We start from the raw sequence: 27,498 nt of genomic DNA, 5'->3' as shown, positions 1-27,498 counted from the left end.
GCAAGTTTAGATCAGTTGATCAGTTGTTAAAAAAAAAAAAAAGGGAAGGTACCAACACTTCAGTTGTACTTACTCATCCCTTTCCACCCTGGCAAGACTTCCGGAGTAATACTGTCCAGTTCTCGTTTAAAGTCATCCCGGGCTTGGACTACCAGCTCATGATACTGAGACACAACCTTAGCCTCAGACTGAGCCGCCTTAACCTGAACAGATACAAGGGGTATGTGGTTAAAGTGAACAAAAAGTACCATGAACATTCCAAAATACTCTAAGTCACAGTCATTTATTTATTTACATTTGGTTGTGAATATATAAGCAATATACAGAAAGAAATCTCAAGCTCAGAAAAAGGAACGTAATTCTTGTCTTTGTTTCCTTCTAATTCTATTCAAATGCCATGGACAGGCCCTGTCCCATCTCACTGTGCCCCTGTCCCTCTTTCTCTGGGTCACGGGAAATTACCCATACACATCACAAATGCAGACTTGTGAAATTTCCATAAATGGTAATGACCAAGAGCAAATGTTTACCTATTGTAAAAAGTATCAACAATACTGAAGAATCCACTTTGTGTCCAAAGCAAGTTTTTAAAATTAGTTACAACTAATATTCTTTTCAAGGGAAAAGAGAGAAAGATGATAGGAATCTTACTACATTCCGGAATTCTTAAAAATCCTCTGACAAAACAATTACATTTAAAAATAAAAAATACTTGTACAAGATCTAAGAAACACACCTTTTGGACCACATTATCCAGATCAACTATCATGTTGTGAAGTTTCCCCTCTGCAGCAGTTATATAAGATTTGGCCCCAGCAACCTCTTCTTTCTTTGCATTTTCAATTACACTTTTCATCTTCTCTAACTCTTCTCTGGAAACCAATAAAACAAAACAAAGGTTTAGTATTAGTCCTTATCAACTTTATTAAAGAATATGACAAACAATTTGTTAAGTCTATGAAAAATTTAATTTGGAAAAAACTACTCAATGCTTTTTCAGTCAACAGGCAGAGAACCTTTCCTCACCAACAACTGAAAACACCTTGGTGAGAAGCTAGATTTATAGAGTGAACCAGACGAGTAGCATGGTGTACAGGAGAACACACAGGCTTCAGAACCAGAGAGACTTGGATTCAGCTCCCAGACCGGCCTCTCCTTTGCTGCTCACCCTTATACAGGGAGTAGAGGTAATTCATGCTAAGTAACTTGCACAGTGCCTGCTACATCAGGAGCACTCAATAAATGGCAGCTTTTGCAAGGATTAGGTTGACTCCCCTGCCAATGAGAGCTTGAGGAAAGCAAAGGCAAGGGAGGAGGCCTAAGAGCTCACTAAGCAAATAGCTGGGTCTTCAGGAGCCCTCACGATTCAGGCTGGATGGACTATCGTCTACCCAACCACAAAACACAGAACTCAGAGCCCTGACTCATGGTCTACTGATGTGAGCATAATGCCTTCAATCTCCTAAAAGATATGCTGGCTATATTAGAAGGCTTCTCTTTCTCTAAATATTTTGTTAAGACAGCAAAATTTTGAATGACAAATATTGATTAGGTGGGCCAAAAGGTTTGTTCAGTTTTTTCCATAAGGTGGCTTTAGTAGCACTTAAACAATTTTGTTAGATTGTATGTGACAGCTGTCGTATCAGCACGCATTAAAAAAAAGAATTATCAGGGCTTCCCTGGTGGCGCAGTGGTTGGGAGTCCGCCTGCCGATGCAGGGGACGCGGGTTCGTGCCCCGGTCCGGGAGGATCCCACATGCCACGGAGCGGCTGGGCCCGTGAGCCATGGCTGCTGGGCCTGCGCGTCCGGAGCCTGTGCTCCGCAACGAGAGAGACCACAACAGTGAGAGGCCCGCGCAAAAAAAAAGATATATCAAAATTGGTGAAATTTTTGTGTGGCCATTTTAATATTGAAGGTGGAAGAAAAAAAGCAACATTTTCGGCATATTACACTTTATTTCAAGAAAGGTAAAAAAGCAACTGAAACGCACAAAAAGATTTGTGCAGTGTATGGAGAAGGCGCTGTGACTGATCGAACGTGTCAAAAGTGGTTTGCGAAGTTTCGTGCTGGAGATTTCTTCCTGGACGATGCTCCATGGTCAGGTAGACCAGCTGAAGTCGATAGCGATCAAATCGAAACGATAACTGAGAACAATCTATGTTACACCACACGGGAGATAGCCGACATACTCAAAATATCCAAATCAAGCACTGAAAACCATTTGCCCCAGCCTGGTCATGTGAATCGCTTTGATGTTTGTGTTCCACGTAAGTAAAGCGGAAAAAAACCTTCGTGACCATATTTCCGCCTGCGATTCTCTACTTAAATGTAATGAAAACGTTCCATTTTTAAAACAAATTTGTAATGGGCAATGAAAAGTGGATACTGTACAATAATGTGGAACGGAAGAGATCATGGGGCAAGAGAAATACACCACCACCAACCACACCAAAGGCTGGTCTTCATCCAAAGAAGGTATGTGTTTATGGTGGGACTGGAAGGGACTCCTCTATTATGAGCTCCTTCCAGAAAACCAAACGATTAATTCCAACAAGTATTGCTGCAAATCAGACCAACTGAAAGCGGCACTCGACGAAAAGCATCCAGAATTAGTCAAAAGAAAACGCGTAATCTTCTATCAGGATAACCCAAGACTGCATGTTTGATGCCCAGGCAAAAACTGTTACAGCTTGGCTGGGAAGTTCTGATTCATCCACCGTATACACCACACATTGACTGCACCTTCGGATTTTCATTTATTTTGGTCTTTACATAATTCTTTTTTTTTTTTTTTTTTTTTGCGGTATGCGGGCTTCTCACTGTTGTGGTCTCTCCCGTTGCGGAGCACAGGCTCCGGACGCACAGGCTCAGCGGCCATGGCTCACGGGCCCAGCCGCTCCGCGGCATCTGGGATCTTCCCGGACGGGGGCACGAACCCGCGTCCCCTGCATCGACAGGTGGACTCTCAACCACTGCGCCACCAGGGAAGCCCTACGTAATTCTTTTAATGGAAAAAATTTCAATTCCCGGGAAGACTGTAAAAGGCACCTGGAACAGCTCTTTGCTCAAGAAGATAAAAAGTTTTGGGAAGATGGAATTATGAAGTTGCCTGAGAAATGGCAGAAGGCAGTGGAACAAAAGGGTGAAAACACTGTTCAATAAAGTTCTTGGAGACAATGAAAAATATGTTTTTCATTTTTACTTGAAAAACCGAAGGCACTTCTTGGCCCCCCCAATAATAATTCCATCATGTTGATGAGAGCCCTTTATTCAAATGTAGGTTCCCATTGTCAGAGGTTGATCTTGTACCTGGTTTGCTTGCTTGATCCTAGTTTTAGCCAACTTCCAGGAAAGGTCAAGGTGGCATAAAACTAGACTCATTATACGCTAACTACTTTGGTAGTTAAGGCAAAGAGACTGTGACATACTCTTTAATCTCTGATAAAACTGCTCAAGCCATCCCAGAAAAATCTTGAAATGATGGCAGAGCCTCGGTAAGTCTGTAGAACACATATCACCTAAATAATAACCCAAAGAAAAACTTGATTTTTATACAAGATCTTTTATATAGGCTTCTGCCAAGTTTATTTTGGCTGGGTTATATATCAATATTTTATTCCCTCTCTCCCTTTTAAGCTTCCGTGCTCCTATCACCAATACAGTACAGGCGGAGAGGGGAGGGAAGGGTTTCTCTGCCTCCTCTTTCTATGCAGACAGTACAAAGAAAGCCACCAGGAGGCCCTAATTACTTGTTAAAGTCCATGAGTAATTACTTGGCTTTGAGAAGGGCATCGGCAGCCTCATCTACTGCCTTTCTGCGTTCCTTCAATGCACCCTCCACTGTGCGCCACTGAGCTGACTTCTTGTCACCTGCAATCTAAACAAAAAGTTTTAATTATGTAAACAAGAATAACTGCTATTATTGCCACAATAACATGACTAAATGCATAAAGTAGTGACATGAAAGTCAAAGGTAAAAAGTTATATACACTATTTCTCCGGAAGAGGAACTCTTAATCTAATGTTCACGGACAGGCTCAAAGAAATCCATGAACCGTCTCCCGTCAACCACCCGCACCAAAACTGTAAAAGACCGTGCTCCAGTGCACATGATATTTTTTATCAGAGTCTCAAAAGGAGATATGAAGCAGAAAAGATCAGTAAGAACAATAACTTGTCATGAATTGTTTGTTGATTAAATCATTCTTCAATGAAGCACCGGTGCTTAAGATTTTCTTATTTGCAGGTCTACTGAAATCACAGTAAGAATAAGTAGAAAGTTTACCCATTTGTAGGGTCCTTACTCCTCCAAAAACATTACCCTAAAGAATGACCCTCCATAATTTTTAAGGAGAAAATCAACTACTGTCAAGAACCCCACTCCACTCTGACCTGACTTCTACAGAATGTGTATTTTATATATATATATATACATATATATATATATATATATATATCTCCCTTGCAAATTCCTTAGGCAGGTCTAACATGTTTTGCTCCAGCACTGGACCCGACTGCCACTTCTTCAACTGAGCAGAGTTGGCTAATACTTAGGCGATCCATCATACCAAAACCAAAACCACCTCTAACACTATAATCACACTCAGTGCAGCAAGATGCTTACACAAGAGAGGTGTAAGAACGCCAATCACTGAAGGCGTGGCATAGGCAAGTCCAGCTTGCATCCCCCTCTCACTTTGCATCATATAAACAATGAGCAGAATGTTATTTGGAACTGTTTCAACTCTTTAAAACTATTTTTAAAATTAGTTATTAACTATTTTAAATGACATTTTCCCCTCCCTTTTCTTTTGCCAAGTACATACAGTTTAAAGTAGTATATTATGTGTAGATATGAAGCAAAAACCACCTTATGGCTTCTCTTCAAAGTACAGTTGACCTTTTAACAACACAGGTTTAAACTGCATGGGTCCGCTTATACAAAGATTCCTTTCAACACAGTACTACACAGTCTGCAGTTGGCTGAATCCACAGATGCAGGAGGGCCAACTACGGGACTTGAGCATCCGTGAATTTTGGTATCCGTGGCGGGTCCTGAAACCAATCCCCTGCAGATACTGAGGGGTAACTATATACTATGCTAGGACCTTAGAGAGGAATAGGAACATGCTAAATTACCAAAGAATGAAATATTTTTTATCAAAGAAAAAAACGACTGAATTGGTTCAATAATTATATTTCAAGTTGCCCAAAGAGGGCCACTACAGGGGCTGCTGCACACTTAAAACATGAGTGCAATCTCAGTGCGGTGTCCTGGGCCTTGGATGCCCAACCCGTATCTTCCCTTGTTAGAAACAGAAGTGGTTTTGCCTCTGCAGCCCTAAGCCTGCTACTTTAAGGGGAATAGGGCTCAGCAAAAGTAATGCCTCTGGTCTGGGTCATTCACAAGCAATTCTCCACATTATGTTCCTACTGACATCTAGTGTGATCTCAATTTTAAAGGTACATCCATTATCAATGGAAAGTTTAAACAACCAAGTTCCTTAAGGCAGGATTAACCCTGCCACCGGACCACTGTGGCAGTCTGAGGAAGCCTCTCGGGGTAACATTTTTAAATGCTTACAATGAAACTATTAGATTGCAGAGAAGCCCAATTACATTGAAATATGGTCACAAAATATACATTTTTTTAATTTTATGAAATAGAAACCAAGATCTAGTAGTAGAACTAATAAACACCCTAATCCAGAAGTAGTGATGGGCATAAATGATATTTCAAGAGATCTGCAAGTACCATAACGTAATATGAAAATACCTATGCTTTCTCTTGGTAATAAAGTTATGGATACTACTATACTAACACTACTGCTTTTGTTGTCACTATTCGTAATTGAAGAAAAGCTTTTGAGGCCAGGGAAAATAAAGATGTTTTCCATCCAAGTTCAGCGAGGCCCTGAATTCTATCCACAGACCCAACTCTAGATTAAGAACCCCTGCTTTTAGAAGAAATACTTGGTACTTCTTTTCTATCTTTGTATCTCACTTTTCTAATTTTTATGTTCTACATAGATTGTTGCAAAGTGACAAAACCAATTAATTTCATGGTGTGGATAATCAAGTTGAAGATTCAGTGAACTGCCACTTTAGCCATCTTGCAAAATAAAATACATCAAAAAAGTTGCTGGTTTGGGCCATATCAGTATCCTGTATAAAAAATTTTCCAAGACTTTATCATATGCTGTTACAAGACCCTGGTATTGTATTAAGATAACTCTTCATAACTAACCCAAACAGACTCATGAATCATGTAAATGTCAATGACATATCTGGGGGCCAAAATGTGTCTCCCTCTGTTAAAGGTATTCCTGTTTACAGAGGTCCAAGAATAAGCTGTCCTGTAAAACAGACAGCGGATTCCCCCACAATCAAGCCTGGTCCAACTGTTTACAAACAATGCTTTGAGAAATTAACTCAGTATATATTATAGAACAGCCCATGTGCACCTACAGCTTCTTTTACTACAAGAAACAGGGTTGGGATCAATTTTTAACACTTCAAAACTTGTGTTCAATACGTTTTTCTGATTATTTTGTTAACACCAGCTAGTATTCCCTAATCTGGTTAACTGTGCTACTATAAAGTATCCTTTAGTTGTAACATCTTTATTGTAAACGATCTCATACTGTCTAATCCACATGCACTACGTTATGTCTTCAGTGGGAAGAGGAAATACCCTCTTATGCAGCCTTCCACCAAAGCAGTACCATGGACATCTAAAGCTTCTAATCACTGTCCTTCTGAAAGAACCTACTTGGGTTTGAACTCAACTTCCTGATATCATGCAACTTCCAGCCTTCTCTATACATGTGTCTAACCAGCATAGTAAATATTTCCTGTGTGGTTTCTACTTTCCTGACTGAACTCTGACTAAGATTTAAATTTTTCTCGTGGATTTTGAACAAAACAGAATTTTCTTTTAATTTTTCAAAGGTTGTAGCTTCTTGACTGTTTGCATCAGAGGTCTAATTTAACTCCTTTGTGATGCACGTACATACAACTAAAGCAATCTGAAGTGTATTTAAATTTTTTAAAAACCACAGTCATGGTGGCAAAGTAACTTTACGGATCATGCATGATCCTGATTCCTGAGATCTATAGGTTCTCTATTTCATTTTATTCTTTAAATGACTTGGTGTCAAGATACATTTTTATATACTGAATAACTGAATGTAATTATAAAGGAAATTTATTGAGTCCCAGTATTACATTTTTTAAAATATATTTATCTATTTATTTTTGGCTGTACTGGGCCCTCGCTGCTGTGCACAGTCTTTCTCTAGTTGCGGTGAGTGGGGGCTACTCTTTGTTGTGGTGTGCAGGCTTCTCGCTGTGGTGGATTCTTTCGTTGGGAGCACGGGCTCTAGGCGGATGGGTTTCAGTAGTTGTGGCACACGGGCTCAGTAGTTGTGGCTCGCGGGCTCTAGAGTGCAGGCTCAGTAGTTGTTGCGCATGGGCTTAGTTGCTCCATGGCATGTGGGATCTTCCCGGACCAGGGCTCGAACCCGGGTCTCCTGAACTAGCAGGCAGGTTCTTAACCACTGCGCCACCAGGGAAGCCCTAAGTCCCAGTATTAGATTTTAATTAGTGTAATTACTTTATTCTGTGAAGTGTCCAATGTAAGTTAAATAATCAACATATAAGCATTTAAAGTAGCTGGTGTTTTGGGGTACCTGGGATCTCTGTATTATTCTTTTAACTGTGTGTCAATCTAAAAGTATCTCACACAAAAAAGTTTATTTTAAAAAATGGCTGGCGATTTTAAAGCAAAAGAAAACAGGCAAACAACAAATACATTCAAGCACTATTAAGATATGAAAGCAAATCTGAACTAATTCTTATATCATATCACCGTTGTGAGATAAAGCACCATTTATAAAATTCATTAAAAAGAACACCTGAAATTTTTTTTTTCATTTTTGTTTGTTTTTCTAAAAAGACAATCATTCTAGTTCGTTTTCGCTTAGTGAGAGAAAGCCCAACTTAGAAGGAAGAAATCGTGTCTAACGTTCTTTGGCCCACCTCAGAATCGTCCATGGCTGTTTTCAGTATGTTGGCATGGGCAGTGACAGCCTGGACCGCAGCATTCTGAGCCACAATAGCCTGCTGAGTAATGTAAGCAGTCTGGCTCAGAGCATCTTCTAAGCTCTTGGCTAGTGCTGAAGTTAAAAAAAAAAAAAAAAAAAAGTTAAAAACTAGATCCCTCCTGCCAAATGACTTTAATCTTTCCCTCTTCACCTGTTGAGTCTTACACTGCATTTCCCCCTCAAAACAAACAAAATACAGATTTAGCGAATCAAAATTTCACTTAAAAGTATGATAAAATATTAATAATTACTGAATCCAGATGGTGAATCTATGTGGGTTCATTACACTAGTTTTACTTTTATGTATATCTGAATTTTTTCAAAATAAGACATGTTTTGGGTTTTCTATATGAAAGGGAAAATCGCAATAGGAAAGGCAAATATATAAAAAGATTGAAGATCACTTAAATAAGCCAGCATATAGTTTAAGAAACAATCAGAAAAATTTTGTGAAAGCGATTATAACTACAGTGAACAGCAAAAGGATAAACATGAAGATATAAAATAGGACATCAAAATCACAAAATGTGGAGGAGGGGAATAAGAAAATGTAGATCTTTTACAATGTGTCTGAGCTTATATGACTACCAGTCTAAAGCAAGCAGATATAGCAACGGGTTAACACACTTGAAAACAAGGGTAACCACAAATCAAAACACGCTACAGATTCACAAAAACCGAAAAGAAAGGAATTCAAACATAATACAAATGAAAACCATCAAACCCCAAAAGGAAGAACAAAAAGAAGAAGAAAGGAACAAAGAAGACATTCACTGGATAACAAGACTTTAAATGGCAAAAAATACATACCTATCAATAATTACCTTAAATGCCAATAGACTAAATGCTCCAATCAAAAGACACAGAGTGGCAGATTAGATAATAAAACAAGAACCTACAATATGCTGCCTACAAAAGACCCACATTAGGGCGAAAGACACACACAGACTGAAAGTGAGGGGATGGAAAAAGATATTTCATGCAAATGGAAGCAATAAAAAAGCAGGGGCAGCAATACTCAGACCAGAAAAAATACATTTTAAAATAAAGGCCATGGAGAAAGACAAAGAAGAAAGACAAAGATGGACACTATATAATGATAAAAGGATCAATACAAGAAGAGGATATTATACTCATTAACTTATGTGCACTCAATATAGGAGCATCTAAACACATAAAACAAATACTAACAGACATAAAGGGAGAAACTGATAGGAATACATTAATAGTAGGAGACTAACATCCCACTGACATCAACGGACAGATCTTTCAGACAAAACATCAACAAGGCAAAAGAGATCCCAAATGGCACAATAAAACAGTTAGACTTAATTGCTATCTACAGTGACACTACATCCAAAAAACCAGAATACACATTCTTTTCAAGCGTGCATGGAACATTCTCTAGGACAGACCACATACTAGGACACAAAACAAGCCCGAGAAATTGAGGATAAGTAATTAAAGATAGTAATTATTTCAAGCATCTTTTCTGACCATAAAGGCATGAAACTAGAAATCAAACACAGAAAGAAAAATGAGGAAAAACCTATTACATAGGGACTAAACAACATGCTACTAAAAAACCAATAATAGGTCAACAAGGAAATCAAAGAGAAATCAAAAAATACCTCGAGACAAACAACAATGAAAACACAACCATACAAAAATCTATGGGAGGCAACAAAAGCAGTCCTAAGAGGGACATTCATAGCAATAAAGGCCTTCCTCAAAAACAAACAAATAAAACTCAAATAAATAACCTAACCTACCACCTAAAAGAATTAGAAAAAGAAGAACAAAACCTAAATTCAGCAGGAGGAAGGATATAATAAAGATTAGAGATGAAATAAATAACACAGAGATTAAAAAAATAGAAAAAAAAAAACAAAGCAGGAGCTGGTTTTTTGAAAGGGTAAACAAAATCGACAAACCTCTATCCAGGCTCACCAAGAAGAAGAGAGGACCCAAATAAACAAAATAAGAAAGAGGAGAAATAACATCTAATACCACAGAAATACAAAAGAAATCATTAAGAAGAAAATACTATGAACAGTTATATGCCAACAAAGTGGACAACCTTGAAGAAATGGACAACTTTCTAGAAACATACATCCTGCCAAAACTGAATCAAGAAGAAACATAATTTGTACAGACTAATCACTAGAAATGAAATAGAATCTATAATTTTAAAAAATTCCCTGCAAACAAAAATCCAGGATCAGATGGCTTCAATGGGGAATTCTACAACAATATACAAAGAACTTATACCTATCCTTCTCAAATTCTTCCAAAAGACTGAAGAGGAGGGAACACTCCCAAGGTCAATCTATAAGCCAGTATCACCCTGATACCAAAACCAGACAAATACACTACAAAAAAACCCCGAAAATTACAGGCCAATATCTTTGATGAATGGAGATGTCAAAATCATCAACAAAATATTAGCAAACTGAATACAACAACATATAAAAAGGATCATATACCATGATCAAGTTGGATTCATTCCAGGGTCACAAGGATGGTTCAACATATGCAAATCTATCCCTGTGATACACCACAGCGACAAAAACCACATGATCATCTCGATAGATGCAGAAAAAGCATTTGATAAAATTCGACACCGCTTCATGATAAAAACTCTCACCAATGTGGGAGAACATAATAAAAGCCATTTATGGCAAACCCACAGCCAATATAATACTCAACAGTGAAAAGCTGAAAGCCTTCCCACTAAATTGTGGAACAAGACAAGGATGCCCACTCTCACCACTTCTATTCAACATAGTACTGGATAGTCCTAGCCACAGGAATCAGACATGAAAAAGAAATAAAAAGGATCCAAATTGGAAGGGAAGAGGTAAAATTGTCATTATATGCAGATGACATGACATTCTATATAGAAAACCCTAAAGATTCCACACAAAAACTAGTAGAACTGATAAATGAATTCAACAAGGTGACAGGATACAAGATTAATGTAAAGAAATCTGTTGCATTTCTTTACACTAACAATGAAACATCAGAGAGAAAGTAAAGAAACAATTCCCATTTAAAGTCACACTAAAAAATAAAATAAAATACCTACAAATAAACCTAACCAAGGAGGTGAAAGACCGATACACTGATAAAGGAAACTGAAGATGATTCTAAGAAATAGAAAGATATCCCATGTTCTTAAACTGGAAGAATTAACATTGTTAAAATGTCCACAGTACTCAAAGCAATCTACAGATTTAATGCAATCCCTACCAAAATACCCATGACATTATACACAGAACTACAACAAATAATCCTAAAATTTATATGGAACCAGAAAAGACCCAGAATTGCCAAAACAATCCTGAGGAAAAAGAACAAAGTTGGAAAGATATCCCTCCCAGACTTCAGGCAACACTACAAAGCTCAGTAATCAAAACAGTGTGGTACTGAAAGAAAAAGAGACATATGGATCAATGGAACAGAATAAAGAGCCCCAAAATAAACCCACACAGCTAAGACCAAAAACCAAATGCAAGTAATCAAACGAATGCCCTACATCTGCGCTCAGTCTGGCCCTTCTACTCTGTACACAATTCTAACAGACTTGCCTCCTAGGAGTAGGACAGAGCCAGCAAGTTGAAGGAAAACAAGAACCACTCAAGACAAAAAAAAAAAAAAAACCAGAAAAACGTGATGGAGACAAAAAACAAAAAAACCGAAAAACTATAAACAGCTGTCCTAAGAATTTAAAACTAACATCTCTTGGTCCAGCAAAAAGCTACATGCACACTACCTCCAGGGACATCAATATATTGTAGCACAGTACAATAAATTATGTTCCAGGTACCTCGTTTAAGACAGGAAAATACATTTTTAGGTAACTTATATCCGTGTTTTATTTGGCCCTGTGGCAGGCGGGCTCTTAGTTCCCCGACCAGGGATCACACCTGGGCCCTTGGCGCAGAGTCCTAACCACTGGACCGCCAGGAAGTCCCACTAACATCTTTCTTTAAGCCATCAAAAAACCTAATGTAAAACTGAAACTTAAAAAGGAATATGCTTCGGTTAGGTGGAAACTAGCAATGTGTGGAACATTCCATCCCCCAATGATGTCAGATAAGGGGGCGGCCAGACTGAGCCCAGAGACCAGGTAATAAACCAGAGTAGGAGCCATTACAACCTGCACAAATAAATGTATGAGTGTAACAGTTAGAAGACTCTTAAGCAAGTGGCCAAAACATAAATAATTTGTGTTCCGCAGAGTATAAGGAATCTTCAGCACTAACCATGATAAAAACAAAAGGACAAAGTACGTGAATCACTTGAATTTATGCGTATTAGAATAGCCCTTGTCACCTGGGTAAAAGTTTAGATGGAAAGAACACAAATGATGAAATAAAGATGGTGAACAGAGCAACACCACTGAAGGAACCACAAAGAGCTGACGGATGAGAAACTTGTGTGACAGCTAAAGAAGAGAGCAACCGAGAGAGATGACCCAAGTACTTAAGAAGCATCAGGTTTACATACACTCAATCTTAACTTGTTCTTGCTTCTCCTGTTGCGCAAGCCGAGCTGCAACTTCTTCAGGTGGCCGCTCCCTTACAGAAGTTGAGGATGCTTCCTCTTGCAGTAAAACTAAATGAAAGGCAATCAAATTTCAGCACAGAATTTCAACAGCTAATGGGGACATAAAAACACCATCATTTGTGCTTGCCAGATGTATCAACTTGAGGGCATTTTTGTGGTAAAGATTCTAAAACCACATCATCACTCAACGATTCCAACATGAAGAAATAAAGGGTCAGCTCTCAGCAATCCCATTATTGGGCATATACCCTGAGAAAACCATAATTCAAAAAGCGTCATGTACCAAAATGTTCATTGCAGCTCTATTTACGATAGCCCAGAGATGGAGACGACATAAGTGCCCATCATCGGATGAATGGATAAAGAAGATGTGGCACATATATACAACGGAATATTACTCAGCCATAAAAAGAAACGAAATTGAGCTATTTGTAATGAGGTGGATAGACCCAGAGTCTGTCATACAGAGTGAAGTAAGTCAGAAAGAGAAAGACAAATACCGTATGCTAACACATATATATGGAATTTAAGAAAAAAAAATGTCATGAAGAACCTAGGGGTAAGACAGAAATAGAGACACAGACCTACTGGAGAACGGACTTGAGGATATGGGGAGGGGGAAGGGTGAGCTGTGACAAAGCGAGAGAGAGGCATGGACATATATACACTACCAAACGTAACATAGATAGCTAGTGGGAAGCAGCCGCCTAGCACAGGGATATCAGCTCGGTGCTTTGTGACCGCCCGGAGGGGTGGGATAGAGAGGGTGGGAGGGAGGGAGACGCAAGAGGGAAGAGATATGGGAACATATGTATATGTATAACTGATTCACTTTGTTATAAAGCAGAAACTAACACACCATTGTAAAGCAATTATACCCCAATAAAGATATTTAAAAAAATAAATAAATAAAGGGTCAGCTCTTAAACCCCTTGTTTTCAAAGATTTATTCAGACTTTGAAATTTAGGGAATGCCTAGACATTGCATAGTTCTGATGAGCATATCACTTACATAACCACAAATACAGATAATTTAACTACCTGAAGTTGCAGGCTTGGGTTTTCCTTCACCAGTTTCAGGGTGATCAGTTTCTGTAGATTCCTCATGCTGAACCAAAGGCGCTGGGACGGACAGTGTGTCACCTGCCGCAGAAATAATTTGAGCTGCCTCTGTAGGTGCTATAAATATATGTTACACATGGTATTTACAGTTTCCTGGGTTAACAGAGAAACACACAGGAATCCACTGCTACTACCTCCCACTTCACATCTGACTCCTTAAAGACACAAACACATGTGCTGCCACTACTCAAACACACAGTCAGGGGCGCTGTCCACTGCACAAACCCACACACAATGAGCAATGGCTGGGAAAGCACAAGAGAAGAGTCTGGTCAGCATCCACCTGCATTTCAACCATTATTCTCAGGCAAGCCTTCTAATAACAGTACTAAATGGTACTAAATCTTGACATGAGAAGGGGACGTAAGATTTACATAACATGGAAAAATAATAACAAATGAGAAAAGAGCCTGTAATGAAGAAGGTAGATAAAAGAAAGTAACCAAAAACTATTTTTTAATTGCTCTGAAGAGTGGCAGAGGTGAAAGAGGTGTGGGCAAGAACAGCACGGCAATTTTAAACACAAAGAAGACAAGTTCACAGTTTAGATGGTGAGTGAGTAAAGGACAGGACTCGGTTAAAGAAATTACTTCACAGACATATTTTTAAAGAAGAGAGGTTGAAAAATCAAGAGCTTATAAATTATAAATAAAAGTGTTGATGGAAGAGAAATGAGTAATTCTGAAGGTGGAATAGATGGTGGGGTGGGGAGCAACTAAATGGAGAAAAAAAAATTTAAATAAACTGAAGGTCCCATTTAAGAGTTAAAGTTGGATTATCACAAGGCCCATTAACTGGTCTCCTTGCTGCGTCCGTGGTTCCTTTATCTATTCTCCACAATAGCCAGTAATCTTATTAAAAGTCAGCTATCAAAAAAAAAAAAAAAATGTCAGCTATCAACCCCGGCTCATAATCCTCCCAACAACTTCCCATCCTACTCAGACTAGAAAACAAAACTCTTATGATGGCCTCCAACGACTGCCACTATAGGCTTTCTGCTCCCTCTCTATTATTGCTATTATTCTCCTCTTACTCTACCCCGGTTTCATTTGCTCCTTGCTAGAATACGCCAAGCCTTTGCACTAGCTAATCCTGCCTGGATGCTCTTCCCCACCAGCCCTTTACATGACTGACTCCCTCATCTCTTTCTAGTCTCTGCCCAAATGACACCTTCCAGAGGAAACTTTTCTTACCCACTCCATTTAAAATTGCAATATTCCCTCCCACACTTATCACTGTATGACATCCTAGACATAATTTACTTGTATATTTATATGCGACTTCCCTCCCCTCATCCCACTAAGGAATCTTCACAGCATTTGTGTGTTTGTTTTTACTGTTTTGTTCACTGCTATAACCCCAGTGCCTAAAAGACACCCAGCACTTGGCACACAGTAGATACTCAGTATTTACTGAGTGAAAGTCAGGTGATTTAATCAAGGACAGAAGTGAAAGGAGAAACATAATAAATTCAAATGCATGCAGACCAGGTTAGGACTAGGCACTGCTATAAATTAGTGTGGGATTACAATCATCAAGGGGAAAAAATCTGCAGATCAAAACTAGATGAAGACACTTCATCACTAAGAAAGAAGAGAGAAGAAAGAGCTGGTGAACAGGCAGAAAAAAGAGGTGTGGAAAGAGAACAAATCTTAAAATCTAAAGAGAGGGAAAGCTAGGAGTCAGAGAAAAGGAAAAAGAAACAGAAAAATAAGTGTGTTGCAGGCAAGACAATTCTTGTTACCATTACTTAGTAGCTGTTCACAATAAAGCCCAATTTCATATCCCACTCAACCCTTAAAAGGAGAGCCAAGATGACAGGTGAGAATACTCCCTCCCCAAGGTGAGGGAAGAGTCCTTCATGGGGACAGGCCCCCCTCTTGACCATGGGTACAAATACATTAAAACAATTCATTTACCTATAATTTTAAAAGAATGATTCTAAATATAGGTACCTGTTGTTGAAGCTGAAGCGTCTCCCTTTTGTTTCTGGAGCTGTGAAGCAGGCTGTTTAGATTCTTTCATTGCCTCAGATACACTAGAGGTTTTTAGTGGACCAGACTGAATCTTGGAAATGAAAAACATTTAACATTTCAGATATGACAGTGTTCTTAAAAACAGGCAGCACAAAGTATCTTGTATTATTTTAAAAGTCAAGTTTTTCAGGCTTTTAACATAAAGGTATCAACAATTTACAACAATGTATTTTATTTTTTAATTTTTTTTAAGCTTCTTTATTGGAGTATAATTGCTTTACAACGGTGTGTTAGTTTTGGCTGTATGACAAAGTGAATCAGCTACATATATACATATATCCCCATATCCCCTCCCTCTTGCGTCTCCCTCCCACCCTCCCTATCCCACCCCTCTAGGTGGTCACAAAGCACCGAGCTGATCTCCCTGTGCTATGCGGCTGCTTCCCACTAGCTATCTATTTTACATTTGGTAGTGTATATATGTCCATGCCACTCTCTCACTTCGTCCCAGCTTACCCTTCCCCCTCCCCGGGTTCTCAAGTCCATTCTCTACGTCTGCGTCTTTATTGCTGTCCTGCCCCTAGGTTGATCAGAACCATTTTTTTTTTAAGATTCCATGTATATGTGTTAGCATACGGTATTTGTTTCTCTCTTTCTGACTTACTTCACCATGTATGACAGACTCTAGGTCCATCCACTTCACTACAAATAACTCAATTTCGTTTCTTTTTATGGCTGAGTAATATTCCATTGTATATATGTGCCAAAACAATGTATTTTATTAACCATAGTAAGAGAAGCCATCGTACTAGAAAAATGCAGTCCAAAAATGTCATTCCAAATGACTAGTCTATATTTTAATAGTAACAAAGACTTCTCTTAGGGCAACTAATAAAGTACATGATATATGACCTTCCCTTTAAACACCATTCCTTTTATATATACAACACTGAGGAGGCTATTTCCATTCGCATTCTAAATCCAGTTATGGTGTCTTCTAAATAAATTCAGTTAAAAACAAATGTTTTTTTAGAAGGCTCTGAGTAAAAATGAAAATTCATCTTTTTTCTCTCTAATCTCCAAGATTCCCATACCTGCACACTAAGATATATGATCTAATTGTGAGTAATGCCTGTTTTTCTCTTTCTCAATAACCACCTGCCTTAAGTTTAAGGCACCACTCATTAACAGGACTGCCAGGTGATGTGCCACAGAAAATTACTGAGTAACAGAAATATTTTCATTCACCACCTATGCTGTCCTCTTTTTTGCCAGAACTTGGCAGTGGGACTCAGATATCCCTAAGATGTCTACTCAAACATAATAGAAATGGTTCTGAATTTTGTCACTACCAGAAATCAGAAATATATCCATTTTCGGGCTTCCCCGGTGGCGCAGTGGTTAAGAGTCCGCCTGCCGATGCAGGGGACACGGGTTCGTGCCCCGGTCCGGGAAGATCCCACATGCCGCGGAGCGGCTGGGCCCATGAGCCATGGCTGCTAAGCCTGCGCGTCCAGAGCCTATGCTCCGCAACGGGAGAGGCCACAACAGTGAGAGGCCCGCATACCGCAAAAAAAAAAAAAAAAAAAAAAAAAAAAAAAGAAATATATCCATTTTCTTATTATTAAAATTTTGTTATTTTTTAACTCATGAAATGCATGCTCACTATATAACAAGCAAAATAACATACATCAAGATACATCACTGTTTTAGTTTGCCCCTTCATTGCTCCTTCCAGCACTCTCAGGGAGCCACTGCTAATGCCCTGAAATCTATCCTTCCACCCATGAGCTTAGGTATATATACATATACAATTTTTCATTTCTTTAAACAAACTAAAATAGTTAATTTTATATTATACAAATTATCATGTAACCCTTTTTTCATTTAACAACATATTATGGACATTTGCTTCTGGTCAAGAAATTCTTCTTAGTTGAATAATATTCTAATTTAATTGTATATCCTAATGGAGTGGCAAATCCCATAATTTGGTCAATTACTCCCCTACTTATGGACATTCAAGTTGTTTCCTGATTTTTGTTAAGCATTCTTGTCCACAGACAACTGAAAAGCACTAGAGTGTGCTGTCTGCAGGATAGTTGCCAGAAGAGGGAGTGCTGGGTCAGAGGGCTTGTATATTTTTAAGACATTACCACTTTCACATAAGGTTCTGGCAACTCACACTTCTCACAACAAATGTGTGTGTATGTGTTTGTGTATAAATACGGCCTATTTCCAGACTCCGTTGTTCTGTTCCTCTAATTTCTATTCCTATGTCAAAACCTTATTGTTTGATGAAAGTAGGACTGTAACAGTCAGTATCTGGAAAAGCAAGTGACCTCTGACCCCCTACCCCAACATTTAAAAATGTCCTTGACTAGTCTTATACATTACTTATTCCTCCACATGAACTTTAAAATCATCTTGTCTGGTTCTTCACCCTCTGGAAAAATCAATTAGAATTCATATCAGATGTCTGTGTGTGTACTTATGTACATATACACACATATCATAAAAACATTATTTCTCTCAAATATATACATATTTAAGAGAGATTTGAGAGAAATGCATATATTTAAGAGAAATGACATTTTTATATTACATCCCATCCAGGAACATAACATTTGTCACCATTTAGACAGGTCTTATTCTATGTCCATCAAAAAGATTTTAGGTTTATCTTCTCTCAGTATTTACTGTCTATGCATAAATAACCATGTTGACACTAAAAGGGTTACCATGAAATAAAATGCATAGTTTCTAAAAGAAACAAGTTTGTAAGAAAGCACAACAGTATAGAGTGCTGAATAAATGGTACAAATTAAAAAATAAAAACAATAATTGCTATTGGAATTCAGCTGTGTAGTGAAAGATGCAGGCCTTGAAGAGAACACTGAAAGACAAAAGAAAGGAAGTCACTCTGAGTAGAAGACAAACATGAGAAGAGTTGTACATATGGAAAGGATCACTCTTTAGTTCTCTAGTTTACCAAGGACCTTGGAAGAATGCCTGGTACATAATAAGCACTTGATTGACATTTGAGTAAATGAATGAATGAAAAGCACAAGGCATATTTGTAAGGTAAACAAGTATGAAACTAAGTATTTATGAGCAGGACCATACAGAGATAAGACTGGAAATGTAAATGAGAGCCAGAATGCCAAGGGTACTAAATGTCAACCTAAGAACCAGCAAAAGTCATAAACTACAGAAATAAAGGAACCAACAGCCAGCTCCTAGGTTAACATTTAACCTCCTGGCTTCACTTTCCTTATTCAGAACATGAGACAATCTCTCTTCTGTCTTTAAAACAATAGGAATCAAAGTTCTTGATTAAGTGATATGATGAAAATATCATGAAAACATCACAGCACTTATTCTAGAAGATTCTCTGATACTGATATAAGGATGGCCTAGATCATGTTAGGAAGAGAGACTGGGGGGTTGGAGACTGGGAGGAAGTGGGAAAGGCTGTGTGTCAGGGGAGAGGAACAGGGCTAATTTAAATACAAAGTGATAAAGGTCAGAAATGAGATAAAGATGGTGGAAAGAAAACAATAAACATTAGAGATCTAACAAGATAGGATAGCTAGGACTTCCCTGGTGGCCCACTGGTTGAGAACCCGCCTGCCAACGCAGGGGACACAGGTTTGAGCCCTGGTCCAGGAAGATCCCACATGCCGCGGAGCAACTAAGCCCGTGTGCCACAACTACTGAGCCTGCGCTCTACAGCCCGCGAGCCACAACTACTGAAGCCCACGCCCCTACAGCCCGTGCTCCACAACAAGAGAAGCCACTGCAATGAGAAGCCCGCACCACAACGAAGAGTAGCCTCCACCTGCCGCAAGCAGAGAAAGCCCACGCGCAGCTACGAAGACCCAATGCAGCCAAAAATAAATTAAATAAATAAATGAATGAATTAAAAAAAAAAGAAATGAATGACATTAAAAAAAAAAGATAGGATAGCTACAAAATATGGGCAGCTGTGAGGATGAATCCAAGAATTCTAACTGAGCTACTTGACAGCGTGGTACAATCTTTAATACATAAAAAGCAAATCAGGAAGAGCGCAAGTTTTGAGGTGGTGGAGTACAGACATGCAAAGTTCACAAGTGGCAATGTTCAGCAGGGTAGGGAAAGTGGGGCAAGAAGAGGCCAAGGCTATTGAGAATGACACCTGAAGTCATGTCAAGGGCAAAAAAAACACTACTCTGAACTGTTCAGCCTGACTGTATGCTCCTGAAATTGCTTCCAGCTCTTTCTCCCAGGTCATGGAGCTTAAAATAGGCCCAGGACTTTAGAATGAAGCCATAGGATTCTGCTCCTCGACTACTGAAGCTGCAACACTACCTCCCTCAGCCCACGTGGACATTTTAAAGTTCAGATGGAAGAATAAATGCTGTAGAAAACCAAGAACATGTTGAGTCATTTGGGGTGGAGGTGAGAGAAGTCAGAGGACACCTGCTTTTCCACATAGTAACTCTGTCATAGGATTGGTCTCGAGACCATGTTAGATACTGCAGAACAGACGTCTACCCAGTTTCTAATAAAGAACTGGTCAGCCATGTCCAGCCTCACAGCATAAAGAAATATCCAATACCAAAGCAGCAGAAATTCATGCTCTCTTTTATACATTTTTTTCAAGCACCCGTTTGAAAGAGGAAATACGTTAACATGTTTAAAAAAAATTTGTAAGCCTAATGGGGGAAAAAGGGTGAAACTGAAGAATATGCACAAAGTTCCAGGAATACGAGAAGGTATTCCCGTCACAGAATCGGTACGTAGCTGAAAATTCTGTGGCTGTTTTGAGGTATAAAAGGAGCCATTACTAACTATGACACGTGGGTCTTGTGTCATGGCCATTCTACGTTTATGTTTTTAGTCTTCTAGGTCAGAGTTTGAGGGCTGCAATGCTGTAGGCTGACACAGAACCCCCTCCATCCACAGGGCAGCTGGGGTTACTTCTGCCCGAGCTGCCCCTTCCATTTAGCCTTGTGTGCCACGTAATTATTTTCTATACGATGTGGACTAAAGGAGAGCACTTATGGGACTCCAAAGGGATAAAAATCCGGCTCTATGTAATATTACTTCAATTTTTTAAAAAATGAAAACATATACCCGGCAAAATATTTTCACGATGAAAACAACCTGCTTTTCAAAGTATTCTCTAGGATAAGCTGAAATTGTGCTTAAAACTCTTACCGGCTTCTTTGGCAATGGAACAGTATACGGTGGGGAACCAAGAACCATCTCAAAGAGCTTGTCTGAGTAAGGTATGGTTTTCTCTACATTTTTCCGGAAATGGGAATCCCATTTGGCATACAGGATAGTGCCACCGATACCGCCACCAACAAATAAGATGCCAGCTCCAGCAACTTTGCTAGGAGACAACCTAAGTGAAAGAAACAGGAAATACATTTTTATTTTTTGGCTCTCCTAAACCTACTTCCCTAGACTAATGTAAGAGTCTCAAAGACCTCAAGCCTCTATTTCTCTACCACTGATTCAGATCACAGCAGCCCAGTTTATCACCACAGCTGCACATCACCTTTCCCTGATTGGTTTTTTAATATGTTCACAACAAAAAATAATATTTCTTTATGGATAATTTTTTAACACAGTAATATCTAGGATAGGAAGAATGAAGCAATCTTCCCTTTAACACTTAAAACTTAGCATGTTCAGGGACTTCCCTGGCGGTCCAGTGGTTAAGAATCCGCCTTCCGATGCAGGGGGTGCAGGTTTGATCCCTGGTCAGGGAGCTAAGATCCCACATGCCTCCTAGACTTTAAAAATGGTCCACATCAAAAAAAAAAAAAAAACCTTGGCATGTTCACAATCACGAGGTTTCCTTTGAACCCAAAAAACAAGTATCACTAATTTTCAACAGTCCTCTCCCTTAAACATTTCCATAAATACAATAAAACAAATGTCAAGTAGAACAAATACTTCTAAAGTTCCAACGTGCTGAGTTCTGGATGTATATCTATTTGCCATAAAGGGGTGGGGGGGTCTACCTTGGATGCCATCCAGTCACCAAAGAACCAAAAGGAGCACCCTGACAAATTTTCGCCTACAAATAAATAATGCTCCAAAGATATTATGGCAAAGCTCCAGTGTTTGTACCCCTTAAAAAAAAAGATTTTATGCAGATATTCTCATATCCAAAGAACGAACACACACACACGCCCCTCAGCACACAGTTAAAAGTCTGTTTATTTACAGGGAGACATGCTACATACCGAGAACCGCCTGGAGTGGAGTATCTACGGCATGGTCGCAATGGACGGAGTACAAACTTCCCACAAAGACAACTCTAGAGAAGAAGGAAAAAACACCACAACCAATAGAGTTATAAGAATCTGGGAGGACTTTAGGGTTGGGAACTCAGTAGTAGTACTTTTATTACCAATACAAACGTCTTCATTAAACAAAAATTTATTTTACTTTCAGAAACCAACTTACCTTACCATGAAACATATTTACAAACCCTTAAAAACAGTGATGCTTCCTACGCCCCAAAGGCTCATATAAAACGACTTTTAAGATTTCAAAAAACAGGGATTATGAGACCATGATCAATTAGCATTTTTTATATTGAGGTACAGTTGATGTATGGTATAAGTTTCAGGTGCACAACATAGTGATTCACAATTTTTAAAGGTTATATTCTATTTATAGTTATTATAAAATACTGGCTATACTTCCTGTGTTGTACAATATAGCCTTGTAGCTTATTTATTTTACAAATGGCAGTTTGTATCTCTTAATCCCCTACCCCTGTCTTGCCTCTCCCCACTTCCCTCTCCCCACTGATAAGCACTGATTTGTTCTCTATATCTGTGAGTCTGTTTCTGTTATATTCACTAGTTTGTTGTATTTTTTAGATTCCACATATAAGTGATATCATACAGTACTTGTCTTTGTCTAATTTATTTCACTTACCATAATGTCCTCCGAGTCCATCCATGTTGCTCAAATGGCAAAATTTCATTCCTGTTTATGGCTGAGTAGTATTCCATTTTATACACTCACACACACAGACACACACAGACACACACAGACCTTCTTCATCTGTTGGTGGACACTTAGGTTGCTTCCATCTCTTGGCTATTGTAAATACTGCTGCTATAACACTGGGGTGCCAATTAGCACTTTTAATGTTATGTATGCTAATTATTTCTTAGAGACGATTTGCCATGTTTTCTTTTTTATAAATTTATTTATTCATCTAAATCTCAAAGTTCATTTTGGTTTCTCCTAATATATAATTAGACTAAAAGTCAATAATTTTAAGAAAAAAAACTAAGTCTACTAATGTCATAAATGTTCATGTAAATACTTATCTCCATATAAGTTGTCTACCTTTACACAAAAGCAAATGATCAAGACAATGCTGTGTGATTTGTTTTAATCAAAGTAAAGCACATAACATCAAACGTTTCTTAACAAAATGTAGATCCCTTAAATAAAAGAAACAAATGGGCATCTAAATACTATTTGGGGAGGCTTTTGATAAACCTAAGGCCATGCATAGCTATCAATTAGAAATTTCAAACTTATTGTATCCAGAAATAAAATCTTTCTTTATACCAAGTAGGAAATCAAACAGCAGCAAGGGAAAAAAAATGCTTTCTCTAGGTTCCTTGATGAAACTGCATCTAAGGAGTAACAGAAAAACACAAACTTTCTTTTAAAAGTATCTTAAAGTATCTTAAAAGTATCTTAAATTTTAAGAAAATATATCACATGATCAGAGAGCACATGAAATTACTCTAGAATTATAGTTGCATTTACATTCTATTTGCCAAAGCCTAGAGGTAAACATCAAATTAACATATTAATACATTTGGGGGAGGAAAAACTGTATGTTTTACAATGTGTAAAGCAGCTATAATTGGTATTTTAAAAGTATTTCAATTATTACCTTTAGTGTAGAATTCTCAACTGAAATTACAAGAAAAGGGTGTTTTCCTACTGTTCTATAAAGCAGGTAGCATGAAATTTCAAACAGAATTGCATCTACTTTCATATATCAACAACTCCATTTTGTTCACTTAGGGATGAAATATTAGGAAACCATTAAAGTTGTGTTTTGTTTAAGAAAGCATTTTTTTACCTCAATGGGTATAAAAAGGTATTTGAGTCAAAAATTAAGGCACTGTTAACGGCGGACAATTAGCTAATTGGAACGTCAAGCAGCAAACATAATAATGGATCCTTGATTCTGTGTAATACAGAGCCAAATTCAACACTAGAGTCTGAGAACACCCTAATTCACAGCAATATATACTTTTTAACCTGCTCCTTTATCCATCTTCTACTTTTACCCTGCCCCTCTTCCCTCCCTTTGACAGATATATTTGATGTGATTGTAAGTTTACAGTTCCTAGCATTAAGTAAATTTAAAATCTGAAATTCAAAATCAAAATTCAAAATGTTTAGTTACATACAGAGTGAAGTCTCCCTCATGCTTCTGTCTTCCAGCCACTTAGATTCCCTCTCCATAGGCAACCAATGCTACCTGTTTCTTATATATTCAGATAGTTTGTGATGGAGAAGTCCGGGCACGCCCCCTTTACACAAATGATACCATAACATACACCCAGTCCTGTACTAAAGTTCACTCAACAATATACACTTGAGCTCATTCTATATCAGCACATGAAAATCTTCCTACTGGATTTGAGTGATTCAGTACTCCACTGTATGGTTGGTTGTACGGCTGTCAGCATAACTGATGCCATCTTAGGCCCATACAGTTCCTCCTGTCCTTCCACAGACCCTGCCGAGGATGGTACTGTGTGGTAAATCGCTTCTCTGTCATCAAAGGCTTTGTAGTTAATAGATATTGTTTAATAATCATTAGGACCAGGGGGCCTCTATGCTCTGTTGGTCCCCAAACATTGAAGACCTTTGCTGACGTATTCCCCTACCCATGAGACCCGTTACCCACTCAATCATCTTGACTTAGGAATGCACGTCCTGTTCCCAAGCACGTACCCCTGTACTCTAGGTTAACTATAAAATCGTCCCAACAGCCCCTCAGACATGCAGAGTGTAGTTGTGAATGCTTCTGGATCATTGCCTGCTGGATCCCACCCTGTCAGTTACCCTATAATAAACTGATCTGTTGATTATGTGGAGCTGCCTGCCTTGTGTTTTGGTCTCAAGACGCTCTCAGTTTGGTAGGTACATTTCATTCTCTCTGGCCTCCAACAGTTGTCACTTAATATATTTAACCAGCCTCTTTTTGATGGTGACTGAGGTTTTGTTTAAATTTTTATTATAATAAACAATGAGAAACATACATCATTTGGGGTCAATTCCTAAAAGTATTCCTAAAAGTAAAATCTGAAATGTTGGTAAATATTGCTGTATTAGGGGCGTCCCTAGGGGTACAGTGGTTAAGAGTCCGCCTGCCAGTGCAGGGGATGGGGGTTCCCACAGCCTCTCCAACAGCCTTGCAGTGCAGTTTTAATCACAGTTTCCTTTGTTATGACTGTGCATCTTTTAATATATTTATTATCTATTTTACTTCCTTTTCTATGAACTGTCAGTGTATCCTTTGACCACTTTTAAATAAGATTGATCATCTTCATGTTCTAAGTGTTCTTTACATACAAAGAAAAATTAGCCATGTCCCTGCTACTTGCAAATGGTTTTATCCAGTTTGTGATACTTTTATAGCCAAAAGTGTCCATCTTTTATGATTTCCGGGTTTTCTCCTATTCTTCGAAAGTCACCCTCTGATGATAAAATAAGTCTTCCATGGTATTACTCTCATGGTTTCATCTTTTTTATATTTAAATCTTTGAATCCAGTGTAAAGTATATGGCATGGATTCAACTTTATTTTTTCTTAAATGTCCATTCAGTTGTCCCTAAATCGTAGACTGAATAATCCATTTTTTCCCCAACAATTTGAAATGCCACCTTAAAATATACTCAATTCCTTGATGCACTTAGATTTCCTAATTTGTTCCACTGTTCCACCTATTCACACACTTCTATTCATAGACTAACCCCACAATGTTTTAACTACTGCATCTTAGAATTAGGTTTTGACCTGGTAGAGCTAGTCCTCTCTTCTAGTACTATTCTTTTTCAGAATTTTTCTGGATATTCTTGCTTTTGCTTTTGTTTTTGAAAGCTGAGCTTTGAATTAAACAATTGTAAAAATGCACCAACTGTAATATGCACCCTGATTTAAGAAGGGATAAAACGTGAAAAAATTTATCTTTTATGACCAAAACATAGTAGCAATAGAAGGTTTCACACTTGGGACTTCCCTGGTGGCGCAGTGGTTAAGAATCCGCCTGCCAATGCAAGGGACATGGGTCTGATCCCTGGTCCAGAAAGATCCCACATGCGGCGGAGCAACTAAGCCCATGTGCCACAACTACTGAGCCTGTGCTCTAGAGCCCGTGAGCCACAACTACTGAGCCCACGCGCTGCAACTACTGAAGCCCGCACACCTAGAGCCCACGCTCCGCAACAAGAGAAGGCACCACAATGAGAAGCCTGTGCACCACAACAAAGAGTAGCCTCCGCTCGCCGCAACTAGAGAAAGCCCACGCACAGCAATGAAGACCCGACGTAGCTGAAAAATTAATTTAAAAAAAGTTTCATACTTCTGTACAAAAAAAAGAAAATTGATTGTATCCTGAGGCAAATAAACAGGTTTTTTATCTGAAATAGTGGCTCCTGGTTTAAAAAACTTAAGTATCCTATTCATTAGGCTACCATCATAGTCTATGTTGCATTTCATATTCCAAACAGAGCTTTAAGAGTCAAAATACTTAAGTTTTTCATGGTTTTATCACCCAAGTATGAATCCCTAGATACAAAGTTTAGTCTTGCCTATTAAAAAAATATGGATACCTTCTAAGTCTATTAATCCATAGGTCTTTTACTCTATAGGTGTTCCCTCCAGTAATTATTCTGTTGAAGAAATCTGCTTGTTCAACCTGCAGAATTTTCCACAGACTGGATTTTGTTCAAGGTGCAATTTAACACGTTCCTGTCCTCTGTATTTCCTGCAAGCTGGAGCTGGAACCAGACACTTGATCAGACTCAGGTTTACTCTCTTTGGCAAGACTTTAGGGGGTGGTGTTTTCTTTCATCGGGAGGTACACAACATCTGCTTGCCTCTCTTTTTGTGCTGTTATCAATTGTGCTAATGTACAATGTCTAGATCCATTAATTTATTGGAAGTTGCAAAAAGTGGTCTCTAATTCTATTTTTCATTTATAATTTGACGTATTTTATAGAGATGCTTCCCCTCATCTACAATTTGATTACTCAGTAGTACAGTTCACAGAGGAAAGGAGGATAAATGGTTGATTCTTTTTATCCTTTTATCCAGTTATCCTCTGATGATGAACAACTGTGCGGTTTTTTGGTTTTCATTTATTAATTGTGACAGATTGTATTTTCCAAAAACTGCTATAGTTCACAGCTCACATGCTTTTCTAGAACCTTGCCACTTCCCCAGAACCTTGCAAGCTCATGAGACCCCAAGAACCTCCTAATGGAACCTCCTTAGAAATGAAAGATATTTACTTATATGTTATTTCCTTATAAGTATATACAATACAATATAATTTTTATCTGTATAATAATAAATATTATTTACCATAAAAGAATAAATAAAGACTAGGTTTGGGGTGATCTGTTTTACAGCTATAACCAAACAGATGCTTGTACCTGGAAATAGG

The 27,498-nt window shown here is 38.4% G+C and overlaps 1 protein-coding gene across 8 annotated transcripts in view; it reads right to left on the bottom strand.

The window, feature by feature from the left end:
* The window catches only part of IMMT (inner membrane mitochondrial protein), a 48,595-nt gene that overhangs the window by 11,832 nt on the left and 9,265 nt on the right, over window positions 1–27,498 (bottom strand). For 3 of the 8 annotated variants that reach the window (XM_073791169.1, XM_073791170.1, XM_019942206.3), the window contains exons 2-10: window positions 22,022–22,095; window positions 20,982–21,171; window positions 15,756–15,867; window positions 13,720–13,857; window positions 12,619–12,726; window positions 8,042–8,178; window positions 3,775–3,878; window positions 737–872; window positions 74–203 (exon numbers count right to left, since the gene is read on the bottom strand). In XM_073791169.1, the coding sequence (XP_073647270.1) occupies window positions 74–203; window positions 737–872; window positions 3,775–3,878; window positions 8,042–8,178; window positions 12,619–12,726; window positions 13,720–13,857; window positions 15,756–15,867; window positions 20,982–21,171; window positions 22,022–22,095 (1,129 nt within the window). Of the gene's footprint in view, window positions 1–44; window positions 204–736; window positions 873–3,750; window positions 3,879–8,041; window positions 8,179–12,610; window positions 12,727–13,719; window positions 13,858–15,755; window positions 15,868–20,981; window positions 21,172–22,021; window positions 22,096–27,498 lie in introns of those variants that run through there. The other 5 variants (XM_073791172.1, XM_073791166.1, XM_073791168.1 and 2 more) reach the window with 5 other exon arrangements.

Source organism: Tursiops truncatus, chromosome 14, assembly GCF_011762595.2.
Source record: "Tursiops truncatus isolate mTurTru1 chromosome 14, mTurTru1.mat.Y, whole genome shotgun sequence".
NCBI lineage: Eukaryota > Metazoa > Chordata > Mammalia > Artiodactyla > Delphinidae > Tursiops > Tursiops truncatus.
Note: the sequence above shows the minus strand (reverse complement) of the source record. Positions and strands in the feature narration are given on the sequence as shown.